Raw genomic sequence first — 17,118 nt, forward strand, 5'->3', positions numbered from 1 at the left:
GGTACTAAGAATCATTTGCATGTTAGTGTCACAACATGGCCGCCCACACTGGGAGCCCCTCCTGTTGGTATTGGTATTGTTTCCCCCAACCAGAGTCTTCCTTATACCTTCAGTCTTGCGTAAATACGTCGATAAACAGTAACGTGAATCTAAAGCTTTCAAAACTTTCTCCTCCCATGAATTCACCTCCGGGACAGAGGTTGGCAGGACAATCCCATATAAAACGGGAACAATCCTAAACAGTGTTTGTAATTGTCGAAGGCAATAACTGGACCCCCCCCCCCCACACCTAGTTATACCTGACCCCACCCCGTTACACTTCAACCATAGTGAGACCCAGGCCTGGGCTTGCAATCCCCAAAATACTCAGCCCTTATACCATGTGGGGAAACCCATCAGGTGCAGTCCAGGAAGTAATTTGCTGATTGAAAATGAAAGTGAAAATCTCTTTGCTGTCTAAATCGGAGCTGGGAGAGACATTGCTCCTGTCTCCTGTGTCAGGCTTGTCTCCAACCTGAACTCTCTTTGCCTTGATCTGGGGGAGATTCTCATAGAAAAGAGACCCAGCTCTTATGGGATTTGTTCAAAGGACTTGAGGTAAATATATTGGTGGAAATGGGCACGGAGGGGGATCTGCAGTCTGGGGGCTCAGTGCCGACAATGGGAATGAAAAGCATTTCTGTACTGTGCTGCAGCCCAATCACCTCCAGCAGGGCAAGCCCTCAGTGTGTATTTATATTAGTCGCTCAGTTGTATTTGCTAGTGATTGTTAGTTTTAGAGGTAATGGCAGGAATTGATGGTATTATTGGAGTTTTGTGACAAACAGTGATAACGATTATCCCTCGTTAATCTGGGTACAGGGTGGGAGACATTTGTCTTCATTTTTATGGGGCTGCAGTTACTGTTAAGGGACATGTCAACCCCAAAAATAAGTTTTTGCCTAATAAAAGAAAACATAATTCTAAGCAGCTTTCCAATATCAGTTTATTCAAAATTTGATGTGTAAATGTAATTGGTATTGAAAGCAGCAGTCTCCTTCAGCGAGTTAGGTCTGTCAGGCTGCTGCCTTGTGTTACATTGTTTCAGGGGTCAGTCTCCCCCAGCGAGTCAGGTCTGTCAGGCTGCTGCCTTGTGTTACATTGTTTCAGGGGTCAGTCTCCCCCAGCGAGTCAGGTCTGTCAGGCTGCTGCCTTGTGTTACATTGTTTCAGGGGTCAGTCTCCCCCAGCGAGTCAGGTCTGTCAGGCTGCTGCCTTGTGTTACACTGTTTCAGGGGTCAGTCTCCCCCAGCGAGTCAGGTCTGTCAGGCTGCTGCCTTGTGTTACATTGTTTCAGGGGTCAGTCTCCCCCAGCGAGTCAGGTCTGTCAGGCTGCTGCCTTGTGTTACATTGTTTCAGGGGTCAGTCTCCCCCAGCGAGTCAGGTCTGTCAGGCTGCTGCCTTGTGTTACATTGTTTCAGGGGTCAGTCTCCCCCAGCGAGTCAGGTCTGTCAGGCTGCTGCCTTGTGTTACATTGTTTCAGGGGAGCCCCCAGGGCAGGGAATAGAAAAAGACTGATATGCACTACTTCTAATAGCAATTATATATACAAATAAGTCAAAAACTAATATACATGTGTAACGAGTGATCTGCTCTGGAAGAAAATAGTTCTTTTTGTTTTCCTGCTATGTGTACAAATGTTTACTAAACGAACTAAGCGAACTAAAAAATTAGATTATACTTTGTTTTTATTGGTGAATACATGGTTACAGCAGCAGCAGAGCTCTGGACCCCAGGGAATGTCAGGTGATGAGCAGGCTGGAAGGGTTCAATACCACTCCACTCTGCATGGTACAAGGGTTATAACAAGTTCCACAGAAGATACACACAGAGTCTAGAGGAAACCACCAAGGCCACTAGACACACACAGCCGGTATCTGCCAACAAGCACTTAGCATTTCTGGTGCATATCGGCTGTGTGTGCCCGCACCCGGGTGGATTTCATGCTTCTGGGTACAGCCACAAATAGAATTTTTTGCAGTGTAGCGGCATTTGTTCGGCAAGCGTTTTTTCCACTTTCCAAGAAAATGCTACATGTGGCATCAGCCTAAGTGCTCTTGTATGTCCTTCCAGGGCTTTACTAAACGTCCCCTTACATGGCAGTGCTTTGTATTTTGCCGTTTTGTCTTTTTACTTTTTGAAGCAGTGTAGAGAACACCCAGCCCCCTAGCCAGGCCAGGAAATATGGCTCCTCTTCCCCATCAGGTGAGAACTTTGCCTCGGGGTGGCAGTGCCCTTCTGGTTACTAGGGCATCAAAAACTGCTGCTAGTAACTTCAAGAGCCTGAATTCTAGTTTTTGAACTGGAAATTGATTTCTTCCAACATGTATTCTAAGGGCCGTGGCAGACAGAGAGATTAGTCGCAGTCGCAGCAACTAATCTCCCCAAAATGCCATCCCACCGGAGACAATGTAAATCGCAGCTGGGATGGCATATGCGGCGCCACGATTTCGGAAAATCCCACCGACAATTTACATTCCAGCCGATTGGATGGCATTTTGGGGAGATTAGTTGCTGCGACTTCGACTAATCTCTCTGTCTGCCACGGCCCTTAGAATACGTGTTGGAAAAAATCAATTTCCATCCATCCCCATCCCACCGGCAATTTACATCCTAGGGAGATTTGTTGTGTGGCGACTAATCTCCCTGTCTGCCACGGCCGTAAGGGTCAGGGCTCTGAATAAAGCAGCTACAGACAGGCAGTGCTATAAGGGGTAATTTACAAACACTAAAGTGGATGCATAAAGTGCATGGAGTGGTAATAATTACAATGGAATAGTGGGGGAAATGCTGCCTTACGGGTCAACAACATGGTGACTTGAAATTGCACTTTGCAGACTGCACTTGCAGCCATAAATGACCCCTATAGAAGAGGTAAAGAGACGTGCGCAGAAGTACAGCCCTTACAGAAAAACGCCGCTGCTTTTGTGCAGCCAAGTCATTGTCATGTTTACAATTTAAAAGATCAAGTGACAGAAAAAAAACATTGAAGATATTTCAGTCTTGTTTTCATTGTGGATTGCTGAAAGACCAGTTTATTTGGTATGGAGAGGGGCATGGTACAAAGAGCCAAAAAGCAAACAAAAAAAACCCCCAAGCACAGAAAACACATTCTTTACCAGCAATGCACTTGCCGCACCCCTTGGGATTTGTGCCCAATGCTCACAGGTTCAATCTTCTGGAAAAGAATAAATACCTTGATGCACCATAACTTGGCCACCCCCACCGTGCCAGACCCTTTCCTACTTCTCCTCTGGTTCCCCTTTGTTAGCACTGCAATACCAACAAGGGGCAAGGCCAGTGATCCCCAACCAGTGCTCTGTGAGCAACATGTTCCTCCCCAACCCCTTGGATATTGCTCCCCATGGCCTCAAAGTAGGTGCCTATTTTTGAATTTCTGGTAGGAAGGCAAGTTTTGGTTGCATAAAAACCAAGTATAATGCCAAACAGAGCCTTCTTTAGGCTGCCATTCCGCATAGGGGGCTATTAAGTGGCCAATTATAGCTCTTATTGGCACACCCAGGAACATTTTTCATGCTTGTGTTGCTCCCCAACACTTTTTCCATTTAAATGTGGCTCACAGGTATAAAAGGTTGGGGTCCCTGGGCAAGGCCATCACATCTTTATTGTTCTCCTCTCTTATACTCCTTCTTACAGTGTGTGCAGCTCTCATATTCACTCCCATGTTGGCAAAACCTTCCCATGAGCGCCATTTAAAGGCAAAGCACATGGGACGTATTGTCTGCTGGTGTTTCTCAGGAGCCTGACTAATGTGCCATGAATGTATTTGCTACTCAGTATTTATATTATATATTAGATATTATACTGTACATCCCAAGCACCAACCTGATGTCAGCTGATGACTGGAATGGACAGTATGATACACAAATATTCCACTGATACACTGAGTTTGTGCTTCTTTCAGCTTTGTCATTGTATCATTGCACTTGGCTGTTGGGCACAATCACTCTGTCAGTGCAGAATTATATTTGTTATCCAATTGTATGAACTTTCAGTCACACAATTGATATTGTTAAAATAAAACACAAGTTTTGTGGAACAGATTGGTAATTCTGTCAGAATGGATTTTCTGCTATACAGTATGGGACCTGTAATCCAGAATATTTTTGAACAAAGTACAAAACGTACTTGGGACAAATGGCACCCCATAGGTAGTCACGGTATTACAGGTGGCTGTTACAGCTGCCATCACCCTCTCACCTGTGAGAAAAGGGGTTCTGTGGGGGGCAGACTGGACAATCACAATTTATGTTTCAAATACATTGTTATAACTATTTCAATTAGGCAGACTTTTCCCTTGTAGTACACTTTCTTATATGACTATATATTACCAGCCCGAGCTACGTAAGATTGGCCTTTCTAGATAAAGATAGCTCCTTCTGCATCACGGATTCAGCTAATTTGGTCTAATTAGGGGAACAAGTAGAAATGTTAAACTCCAAAGGCAAAACTTTACATTACAGATACAAGCATGTACAAGCACACGGAATCTCATCTGCCAATGAAATGACTTATTAGTCCGGATCTCTCTATACTTATGACACAGCCTCCCCATTACATTAAAGGTGGCCATACATGTTACAATTATGATCTTTCCTGCGACCATTGTTCATACCCACCGCTGACGTTCAGGGCTCAATCATCAGATATAGAGGTAAAAAACAATCAGCGTTCTACCCCTATCTGACAATTCAGCCCTAAACGCATGCTTTTGCTCAGGCCCTTCAATGCCACCCAATTAAAATCTTTTGTCCCATCCGATTGCTGAGACGACTGATATTCAAGGCTTATGGGATATCGGCCGTCTCGTCGTTCCACCATACACAACCTAGTTTCATATAATAATATTGGTGCATGTATGGCCAGCTTAACTTTTCACTCCTGCCAATACATCATTCACTGCTGATAATGGAACTCACTCAGTTAATAAGTTAAAGTTAATAATCCCTTGTTGCTAAATATTTGCAGGTTGGACAGACAGGAATCATGGATCCTGCAGCAGGCACCATAGAGCGACTGATAGAGAGATTAACTGAAATCTACAGCGAAGATTCTCTCTGTGCTACTCTCGTACCGAATTCCTTCCTCACCATTGACCCAGACAAGGATTTACACATCGGTAGAGCTGAGAGCCCCAAAGAGCGAGCGGAACGGTTATTAAATTATGTGCTACAGAGAGGAGACGCCGACTATCGGAAATTACTCGACCAACTTGAAACCCTGAGACCCAGGTTCCCGGCTCTGTCTGGTGTATTGGAAAGAGAGAGTGAGTAATAAATATTTCCTCCTTACAGTTAAAAAATCTGCAAAGATCTGGAAACTTATCAAATTAATAAATAATAATTATTCCAATGTATTTATATGTTGCTGACATATTCCGCACTCTGCTTTACAGATAATATACATTTTCTGCATTTACTGGCCCAGAGGAACTATGGTCATTTTGTTTAGGATTTGGAGTGTGGGGGGAAACATACAGACTCCTCCTAGTGCTCTGGCTAGAATGGAACCCAGTGCAAAGCAGCAATACTAACCACTAGAGTTGCCATTATCTGCCTTCGAGTCAGGGGGACAGTATTTTGGAGGAAGGCCTATGACATAAGGGGCAGGAACATTGGTGAGCCGGGGGGAAAAAGCTGGATGGGGCCAGAAAATGGGTAGGAAAATGGGTGGAGTGAGTGGGGAAATGAGCGGAGCAGATGTGAGCCTGTGGTTATAAGGGGCATTACAAATTTGACTGCTAATACAGTACATTTTGTGATACCAGTGCCTGAGGGCTGGTCAGATACCGGCCAGGAGGCAACCCTACTAAGCACTACCCCACAAGCTGCCCAGCACACAGTGGGGCATTAATTAAGAACAGAAAAAGTGTTTTTATAAAATATGGAAAGCATTTCACCTGATTATAAACAGAAATATAAACCAATTCACTCAACTTTTTCTCAAACTCTGCCTTATCCAAGAGAAAATGAATGGTCGAGTTAGTGTTTCCCTGCAGAAACCAGTTGCACGCTAGCGAGGATCCCAGTGTTCCATTCATTTTCAGTGAGGCTGAGAAACTTCAGTGTTTGAAAATAAATAAGTAAAATTGCTTGAGACAATTCCCATTGATTTCTCTAGAACCTCCCCAGCTTTTACTTGAGAAGAGGCAACTTTTCTCATTTTTATTCTTTAATAAATCCCGACTATTCGAGGTGTCAGAAAGTTCTCACACAAGTATTAACATTTTGCATCAAACTTGATTTTTGATGAATATGCCCCATAGAGTTAGTGTGTTGGATTCAGCTGTACAGAGGGCACGCGCTCAGTCTCACTGGGATTATGTTGGGCCCCTCCAGGTACCATGGTTTCCTAATATAAAGCAAATGCTGCTTACAATGCAATGGTCCTCTTAAAGGGCAAGGAAACCCCCGTTATGCTAACTTTGCCCAGTCATTGGTAACATAACACCCCTTGCCAACTGCTATGGTTTTTTTTTAGAAAAAAGCCTTACATTAATAATCCATTACCCATGCTGGACAGCTTGTGTGTAGGCAGTAATTCCCACTCAGTTTCATCACCCACACTAAACACAAGGTGCAGGTAACACACCTCCGTACTCAGTTAGTCCCAAGTAATCACACATTGCCCTTCCCTCTGCTCATTTGCCCCTTCCACCTTTAGACTCCAGTACCTTTCCTCAAGGGGACTGAACATCCCCAGTTACAGGGCTCAGCCCAATGGTACCAGACTTGCCAGGTGCTCTTGGGTCCCTCCAAACCCCCCTATTCTGGCTACCCTGCAATACTCACAGCTGGTGCCTTCCTTCTTGCTTGCTGTACCTTCCCAGTGTCCCCCCCTTCTTGCTCCTGCAGGTGTTTCCCATTGGCCATAGACAGCCACGCCCTCTCATATTCTCCCTTTTATAACTTCTGGGCCCTCCCCTCAATATTGCCAGGGACCACCCCCTGTTCTCTAGCTCCCTATAGGATACCTTAAATATCAACATTCCCACACTTATGGCCACCTTATGGTGAACCCCTACATTACACAAAACACATATTTAAAGGAGAACTAAATCCTACAAATGAATATGGCTAGAAATGCCATGTTGGATTTTGTGTCCCCCCCCGGAACTGTCCGGAACATAGCACATGCTCAGTAGAGTCTGAGCAGCTGGTGAGAAGCTGAGCAAATTATCAAGCAGAAAATGAGGGTTGTCTGTCAAATAAGCTGATGCTACAGGGCTAATTATTCAATTCTGATGCAAATGCCCTGGTTTGAGATCTGTCATGTAATGTGAATCTGATTGAATTACTAATCAGCTTTTTATTGTTACATTTATACTCTATGCTAAGGATGCACCGAACCCCCTTTTTCAGATTCGGCCGAACCCACCCCGACAGATTCAGTCAAATACCGAACCAAAATCTAATTAGCATATGCTAATAACATTTAACCCTTCCGCCTGCTAATTAGCATATGCTAATTTATGTTAATTTGGGTTCGGTTCAACCAGGACCGTGTATTTGGCCAAATCTGAACCCTGCCAAAAAAGGCCAAATCCTGGCCGAATACCAAACCGAATCCTGGATTCGGTGCATCCCTAATTTATGCAGTATATTGTGAGTGGGTCCCTAAGCTCAGGTAAGTAACAGGAGCCCAGAGCGAGTGCTGGGGATCAGCAGAAAAGAAGATGGGGGGCTACTGGGCAATCTTTGGGGGCACAAATCTTCCCTGCTAAGGGGTTGTGGTCACCTTGGGCTGGTACAGAAACCCAAAATACAATGTACAACATTTCTGCTTATTTAGTTAGGCTTTAGTTCTCCTTTAACCCCCTTACATGCAGCCGCCATATTGTTAGTTCTGTGGATAAGCGCTGATGATGCAAGCCTAACCCCCATGATCGCTGCCTCACAATACTATATTGCAGCACCAAAGGACTGTACAATTGGGGGCATTGTTTCTACTCATACATTGAACATGTAAAATACCAACTGCCCCTGTCACTTTATATCTGTCCTTGTACTATATGTTTTTATTATGTTATTGTTATTTCTATTCTTATAGCAATGCACCATGGGGGCCTGGAGAAACGTCATTTCTATACACTGTATAATGGTATATGGTTTGTACTGACAATAAAGGAATCTTGAATTTAGTCCCTGAACCTAGTTTTAGGCAGACATGATGTGGCTGAAGCTGTTGGAACTGGCTGCTTTCTTATTGAGTTGCTGTAGAATGCCATCAGCGCTAGTGGTATGAAGGGGGGAATTGCAGGCAAGGGACTGTTTATAAAAACAGTAAGTAGATTTCTTAATAAATGTATATTAGAAATAGGTGGGGGGTCTTGATAATTTTGTTGCACGGGGCCCTGTGATCTGCTGGGACAGTGGCTGCTGGGAATGGCTGAACGTACTGCATAACATGCTGAAGATATAGAAATAAAGGCCCATAATTATAATGACAATTATAATGACTTTTTTCTGACTTTTACTTTTACTTTTCAATCCTCAGGAAAACGACACACACTGATTGGCATAATAAAGCAACATAAACATTCAAAGCTCACCCTGAGGGACATCCTGGACATTGGAGAAGAGAATATGGCTCAATGTGGTCCTAAATCTATACAAGACCTTCCCTTGACTCTCCTAAGGAAACTGGCGGCACTGGAAAGAACTGCAAGGGACACACTTCTATTGGAAAGTGATACAGTTTCCAGGGGAGAAGAAACGATGGATGATATTTTTGGTGTAGATGCTGAAGATCACGTATCTAACTCCATTAATTCTTTAGATGTTCTTTGTGTTCTTCTGAATTGTTCTGATTTGTTTTTGCAACAAGAGATTTTTTCAAAAATGTCCCTGTGCCAGTTTGCTGCCCCACTGCTGCTCCCTGCTGGTGATGGCCCAGAATGCACCTTCATGCTCTGGGCTATGAGAGACATAGTAAGGAGCTGGAGACCTCAGGCATCAGCAGGGAGCAGGGCTTTTACAGAGGAAAGCCTGGTGAATATACCCATGCCTCTTTTCTCTTTTGTGAGACTGGGGCAAAGTAAATTATCTAAATCTAAAATCCTCAATCAAGTTTTCAGTCCAACTCAGCAGTACAATGATTTCTTTATACATGAAAATATGGCAGGGGGAAACATTGACAGGCAGTTATCTAATGGCCTAGTGGAAATATCCTGGAGTTTCCCTGTTGGAAAACAGACTCCTCTTAATTTCCCAGAACCCATTGCAGTTACCAATATGCATGGAAATCTAGAGTTGAATAAATCCCAGTTAGCCTTCCTAATGCAGGTCTCAGCCGCAGTGTTTGTATTTGCTGAGACTATCAATGAGAGAGAGAGTGAGACCCTATCACAGTGCAGTCAATCTGGCACAGAACTCTATTTTATTATTACTCCAAATGGTAAATGTATCAGTAAAGAGGCTGCAGAATCCTTCAAAAAGTGTTTTGCCCTTATGAATGTTGGACCAAAAAATATAGTAATGAAAGACAAAGTAGCAAATGATGCAGAACTGGTGAATAAGATACGTGACATTATGAGGAATGTTCTGGGGAACTCCTGTAAAAGGATAACACTTGAGGACATGTCACACTCGGCCACAGAATTTGGGTTCCAGGTAGATGAATCGTGCAGTGAATGTCAGACAGCAAAAGCCTGTGCCGCAGAAATTACTAAAGAGATACGAGATGTGGTTCAGTATAAGAAAGAAACACTTAAACTACAAGGGGATCTGTGGAAGGAGGTGTCCCAAACTGAGAAAGAATTGTGCCGGATGAGAAAACAAGGGGATTTAACTATAGAACAGTACAAATCCCTGCTGGAAAAGAAGCTTTTGGAATTACGTAACCAGCAGAACCGGCACCCTCTTCCCACAGGCATGACTTTATTTATATCTGCCATTACTCATTTATCACAGGTAGAGAAACATTATTTCCTGAAATGGATGAAGTTCACACTTGATTCCCTTACCCGAAAAATTATTTTAGAGTTGCGAGCAGAATACAAGGAAAAAATGAAATCAGAAATGAATAAAGCAGATAAAGTGGAACTTTTGCAACTGGGGCAGCAGATCTCTGACAGTTCTTTAGGAATAGAACACTTTCTCCGGGAAATGGGGCAGTTTTATGAGTCAGAATATTCTATGGTGAAAACAAAACAAATCAGTCCAACAAGCAGGCAGTTTACTGATCTGCCCAAAATAGCAGCTGATCTCTTGCTGGATGGGTTCCCATTGGAACTGATGGATGGAGATGCTTCCAATATCCCTATGCAGTGGGTTACAGGCATTCTGACTGAGCTGGATAATAAAACAGGAGGGAAATGCAGAATGAGAGTAATCTCAGTGCTGGGAGTGCAGAGCACAGGGAAATCCACCCTCCTGAACACCATGTTTGGGCTGCAGTTTCCTGTGGCCAGTGGGCGATGCACACGAGGAGCCTTCATGACACTGATTAACGTGAAAGAAAATTTAGTAAAGAACCTGGGCTGTGAGTTTGTTTTAGTGATTGACACAGAAGGTCTGAAGGCTCCAGAACTGGCTTCTCTGGATGACAGCTATGAACATGACAATGAGTTGGCAACTCTAGTGGTTGGGCTCAGTGATATCACCATAACTAATATTGCTGGAGAAAATTCAGCTGATATGAAAGACATTTTGCAGATTGTTGTGCATGCATTTCTAAGAATGAAAACAATAAGAGAAAAACCCAAGTGTCAGTTTGTGCATCAGAATGTGAGTGATGTTTCTGCTAATGATAATATCATGAGTGACAGAACAAAGATCTTGGAACAGCTGAATGAAATGACCAGAACAGCGGCAAACATGGAAAAAATGAATGGAATTACAGGTTTTTATGATATAATGAATTATAACCTTGAGAGAGACAATTGGTACATTCCTGGGCTTTGGTACGGTGACCCACCCATGGCTTCTGTAAACCCTGGCTACAGTGAGAATGTGTATGAACTGAAAAAATATTTGTTTGAATTCATGGAGAACGAGAAAAGCATTCGGCAACCACATAATGTTGGTGATTTTATTGAATTGATTAAAAGATTGTGGAACTCTGTGAAACATGAGAATTTCATTTTCAGTTTCAGAAACAGCCTGGTAGCTGAAGCTTACAATCAGTTAGCAATGAAATACTCTCAGTGGGAATGGGACTTCCGAAAAGAGGTTCAAACTTGGCTCATTAGCACTGAGAATACTATCAATAATCAGTCAGCAGATAAACTGCACTCAGGGCTGTGTGTGGGTTATAAAGATAATCTAAATATTCTTCTTTGCGAAGAAGAGAAGAAGATGTTGGACAACTTAGAGAGATATTTTGAAAGTAAATCTAACAATGTTCATCTGATAGAAAAGCGCAGAGCTGATTTTTCTCAGGATGTGAAATGTTTGCGGAAAGAAATGGCACGCACTGTAGCAATAAAGGTTGATGATGTTTTTCGAATCCAAACTCAAAAATATCAATTGCAAGACATCCAAAATAATTACCAAAGAACAATTGAAGTGAATGTTACCAGCCTTCTGGAAAAGTTTAGGAGGAATAAAGACCATCCAGGTGATCAGGAGGTGAAAGACACATTTGAGAGTATGTGGGAGAGAACATTATCAGAGTTACCCAGAAATCCTTTAGAGAAACGTAACATCAGTCAGGAAATGCTGCAGGAAATCAGAATGGACATGGCTAACAGGGGAAGTTCTATAAATGAGAAGATTCTTACAGTACAACATTTAAGTGAGTTTGGAAAAAAGGAGTTCAAGGTTACTGAAAGCCACGTTGATATTAGATGGTACTCAGTAATTAAACAAGCTAAAGAATGGTATACCAAGGAATTTAATGATAAAATATACGCTCTTGCTTCTTTTTTGATAAGAAGTTGCAGTGAGTATGTAACAGAAAAAGTTAACACAAAGGGGGACTTTGACAGAACCTACTGCCGGGAACTGATCCACAAAATCAGCAGTAGGCTCAGTGAGAAGGAGTTTCAGAATCTTCATTTTACCCATGGGTTTGAGTTGGACATCAAGCTCCATATTTTAGGGAATGCAGCTCCCAGGTTCCAGGTGATGCACAATATGTTTCTTAGAGAAAATGATCCCGTCCTCTGTCTGCAAAACCTAAAGCCTCACTATCAGTTACTGTTTGAAAATATATTCCAAAAAAAAGATGAAACACAAAGCAGAGCCCGGCAGTTCTGTGAGCTGTGCCTGAAGCCGGCAATAACCAAACATATTTTCCAGCATATTGGCAATGATATTGTGGATGACATTCTGGATAGCAGGAAGGGAACAGAATATCGCAGCAGAACCTTCTTCCAGTTCTCTGTGCTTAAACAACTGCTGGAGCAACAGGATTTCTCTCAGTTTGTGCTGTATATTAACTCGTACCAGTGGTTTGTGAAAAGATGGATTATAGATCACATATTAGATAGGTATAGTGATGGGCAAAAGCTAGAGAAGTTGCAGGTAAATATTCTCACTCGTATCTGTAAGGATATCAGGGAAGTTCTTCACAGCCAAGTGTTACTTAACAGAACCTCTGTCTCTGACTTTGTGACCCAATTTTGCCTCATGCTTGAAAGCAAATTAGTTATCCCCCAAGAAGCCATAAAAGTGATAGTTTTTCAGAACAACACAGATATTGAGCAGTTTTCAAGGGACATTGAGGAATTTCTCACAGACACAGAGAAAGCAATGGAATCAGAGTTGAAATCCTATAGAACTGAATATGTCCTTTTTAATGCCTCAGTGAAACCAGAGGAAGAGCTGTTTAAGAAGGTGTTTGGCTGTGGGAAGCAGTGTCCCTTCTGCAAGGCCCCCTGTGAGGCTGGAGGGGATCACCATGAAGAACACTTTGCCTCTATCCATCGGCCTCAAGGTTTGGGAAGATGCACCTCTAGTTACTATATTAACTTGCTTCACAGTTTTTTAGAAATGTATCTTCATATACATTATAGTTATCGGATTCAATGGGGAGTGGATAGAAGGAAACCCCTATCTCCTAGTCAGAGGGCAAAGCTTGAAACGTTGTCTACAGACATATGTTCAATTCAAGTTAAATTTGGTACTAGGTTCAGCAATGCTGATACAGCATGGAGATGGCATTACTACAGTGAATATCGTACAGTCTACCCAGACTGGCTAATTCAGCCTGACCCCAGCATCACAGCCTCTGACTACTGGAAATTCATTTTTGCAAAGTTTAATGAAGAATTTGCAAAGGAATATGAGGCAAAACCAGGTGATGTGCCAGACACATGGCTCCAGATAACTGAGGAACAGGCTCTTCAAAGCCTAAGGGAGGTGTATGGGTATAAGTAAAAATTAAGTTTGCCTGTAAATTAACTTAAAATCTGGCCATACACACAGCTACAGAATTAGACCATTTGTGTGGCATATACTGTATGTCTGTCACCTTGACTATTATTCATGTACTATGGATATTGGTTAGTTTAGGAACTGGATAGCTTTAAAATGTAATTGGCCGACACACCATATCTGTCAATGTATGCTGACTGGCAGTTGGGATATTAAATAGGACCCTCATCTCCCCTTCACTTCTTGCTCTTCTAATCATTCAGCCTGTCTGCATGAACAATCAGAACAATTTTGTTTAATGTATTGAATTATTTGCCTTCCTTGTACCTTTTGTTTTAGCCTAAAACTGAAAATGCTTTGTGGGGTCACTGATCCTGACAGAAAAACATATTGTCTAGGGGGGGTTAGGTATATTATTACTTTGTAATTGTTTAGCTTTCTTCTCAGAGCTTCTCCTATTCATCTTTCATTCTGAATTCCTACCTTAAACCATAGCAACAACACATACCAATATGTTGCTATACACTGGTATGGGATCTATTATCCAGAATGCTTGGGACCTGGAATTTTTCATATAAGGATTTTTTTCCCAATACTTGAATCACAATACCTTACAGCTACTAGAAACATTTAACATTAAACCAACCTAATAAGATTTGTTTGTAACCAATATGGCTTTATGCAGCTTAGTTACCATCAAGTACAAGGAACTGTTTTATTACAACAGTTAAAAAATAAACCACTTTTAAATATTAGAATTATTCAATTATAATGGGCTCTATGGCAGATGGACCCCTATTAATTTAGAGCTTTCTGAATATCGGGTTTCTGGATAAGGGATCCCATACCTGCACAGTGTAACACAACACACCCTTATTGTATTACAAACTTGCTATGATTACAGTTATTTTATTTTGCCATTTTATTTCCGATAGATTAGCCACAATAGTGCAAGCTAGAATTCTATATTTATTCTGCAGAAAGCTTTACCATACCTGAGTAACAGCCCTAGAAGTTTAGTGTGTTTGTTTAAAAAAGCAGCTGCTACTTTAGCTTGGTCTCAGTAGCTTCCTGCTGCAGCTTTAGCTGCTGGTAGCTAAGATTACACATTCTTATGGGAGGGGGAGTGAATTCTGATGGGAGGGGAAGCAGGACAAGGGTAGGGGAGAAAGGAGCAAACTGGGCAGACTCGAGCCTGTGCCCTGAAGGATTTTTCAGGAAATCTGATACCAAAGAACATGTGACCACAAAAGAAGACAAGAAATCCTGTGTTTCTTTTGATAGAGGACTCTATCAAAAGTGCAGCGTTTCTGTGAGTGCTTATGGCTGTATTTACATAGACCTTTCTGATAAAGCTACTGAGTTTTTACCTTCGCTTCTTCTTTAACGGTTTATGATAAGTTGGGATTAATTACAGGACAGCTTGCAAAACATAAAGCATTTATTAAGATGTGATAAAAGCCCAGTGGATTTTGTATTCATAAAAACTTCAGCAAAGACTTCATTTTAAAGGATCTGTAACCAATCCATACATAAATCACATCCACCACTACCTAAAGTGTTTGTCTCTGCACAGACTGCACTGAAGACAAAAAACCAAAATAATCTAAAACAGAGAAAAAAAAACTTCTTCATGCCTCTTTGAAGGAGAAGGAAAGGTAAAAACTCAGTAGCTTTATGAGAAAGGTCTATGTAAATACAGCCAGAAGCACTCACAGAAACACTGCACCGAGTCCTCTATCAAAAGAAACACAGTATTTATTGCATCCTTTTATGTAAACATGTAGTTCTTAATTACTGTTCCAGAGTCTGTGCAACTCTCTCCTCTTTCCCCTCTCCTGCTCCGCCCTCCAATAAGAATGCTAAGAACTCCCCCCCAAGGAATGAGTGATCTGAGCCAATCAGCAGAAAGTTTCCTCATAGTCTTACAAACAGCATATGTACAGGGGTCTTGGTGCAGGAGTGAGGCATTATGGGAATTTTGTTTACAGAGCTCAGCATTTTTTTTCCTATGAGGCTTCTGATCATCTGAATGGGAGAAATATGGGGAGGCTTAAGGGCACTATGGAGAGAACTGAAGGTATGCCTGCAGCTTGGGATTAACTCTTTATTAGCCTTTCCTTCTCCTTTAATTAATAATTAATGATAGACTGTCACAAGATAATGAGTTGTAAGTAGCAAAATGATCCTCATAGAGACTAACATGCTGACTAGCAAAGGGTCCTAATAAGGAGGACTATATTCTAGTAAAGTTTGCTATGTTTCATCCCAGGCTGAACGAGAAGAACCTTTACAGGCAACATCTTGTCCTTAGTGCATTTTTAAACTCTGCCTTGTCTGCATGTACTATGTACTGAAGGGGAATAAGCCTGGGGGCTCCAGTAGCAATCAAAAAGTTTCCCCCAATGCTACGTTTATGCATGTTGTTATAATAAATAATAATAGTTCCTTAAATAAAATAATCATGATAACTGGAATTGTTGTAGATCAAAACAAACTATTGTTAGGAAATGGTGTGGGAATATTGTAAAACAATCATGGCTGCAATGAAACCACCAATATCATTAATCTGTTACATGTTCTACTGAAATCTACTATTTCCAATAATAAATCTCTTTCTGACACCATGTGATGAGTGATTATTAAAGGGGTTTGAAATCCTACAGTTGTAATGATTGGAAGAGCAGATAAAATGAGATCCGTATGTTGCACAGATCACTATATAATTATATTGTACAGCAATTCAGATTATGTTGGCGCATAATAAATAAATGCATGTTATTATAATAAATAATAGTTCCTGAAATAAAATATAATGAAAACTGGAATTGTTGTAGATCAAAATGAACGATTGTAAGGAAATCGTGTGGGAATATTGTAAAACAATCATGGCTGCAATGAAACCACCAATATCATTAATCTGTTACATGTTCTACTGAAATCTACTATTTCCAATAATAAATCTCTTTCTGACACCATGTGATGAGTGATTATTAAAGGGGTTTGAATCCTACATGGAACTGTCCCACTGGTTGTGACGTACATAATACATATGTGTACAATGAATAAAATGCTGGTTGTGTGTATAATGATGCCCCTGATGTGCCCCAACCATACCCAATTATGCCCCAACCTGACAATCCACCCAGGCCCTGTCCAATCCTTGCAAGCCCCCCCCCCCGAATGTGACCTGCAAATAACACCTTTAGTTTCTTGGGTCTCCCTCAATGCCACGGGGCCCATGACTGATTATTTTTCTATTATTTCCCCTATTGAGACAAATCTGAAACAGCTACAGACAGGATTTTTGCTTTTTGCCCTCTTCTGGATCCAGGGTCGGACTGGGGGTGAAGGACCCACCGCGGCCCCCACTGTCCGCCTGACCCCCTCCCATAGTACTTTCAGCACATCAGGGAAGGGAGACCGGCGGCCCAGACGAGCACCAGTGGGAATTGGGTCTGGGTCGGTGGGGCCCATCAGGGCCAGGGACCACCAGGTTTATTCCCAGTGCAGCCCAGTCCAACCCTGTCTGGATCAGCTGCATGGATTTACTGATTAATGTTTGAACTGGATGGTTGTCCCTTTTCAGCCTCAACTACTATGTAACCATTTCCATTGTATCCTGATGAAACTTCAGATGGGAGCCTCCATCTATAGCTCTCTCACTTAATGTCTAATTCTGTTACAGTTATCTGTAGATATAATTACTAGCCAATGTCGGCCCATCATTTGTGACCCCT

The 17,118-nt window shown here is 42.0% G+C and overlaps 1 protein-coding gene across 1 annotated transcript; it reads left to right on the top strand.

Moving 5' to 3' along the window:
* Positions 1 to 476: 476 nt before the first annotated feature.
* Positions 477 to 13,686, top strand: LOC108648787 (interferon-induced very large GTPase 1). Its single transcript, XM_031893679.1, has 3 exons — positions 477 to 597; positions 5,028 to 5,325; positions 8,556 to 13,686. The coding sequence occupies exons 2-3, from the start codon at positions 5,046 to 5,048 to the stop codon at positions 13,379 to 13,381; spliced, it is 5,106 nt and encodes a 1,701-aa protein (XP_031749539.1). The 5' UTR covers positions 477 to 597; positions 5,028 to 5,045; the 3' UTR covers positions 13,382 to 13,686.
* Positions 13,687 to 17,118: the final 3,432 nt, after the last annotated feature.

This window comes from Xenopus tropicalis, chromosome 9 (assembly GCF_000004195.4).
Source record: "Xenopus tropicalis strain Nigerian chromosome 9, UCB_Xtro_10.0, whole genome shotgun sequence".
Lineage (NCBI taxonomy): Eukaryota > Metazoa > Chordata > Amphibia > Anura > Pipidae > Xenopus > Xenopus tropicalis.

Coding starts and splice junctions, on each gene's coding strand:
- LOC108648787 (XM_031893679.1), top strand. CDS start 5,046: ATGGATCCTGCAGCAGGCACCATAGAGCGACTGATAGAGAGATTAACT. Junction 5,326..8,555: donor TGGTGTATTGGAAAGAGAGA/GTGAGTAATAAA, acceptor TTCAATCCTCAG/GAAAACGACACACACTGATT.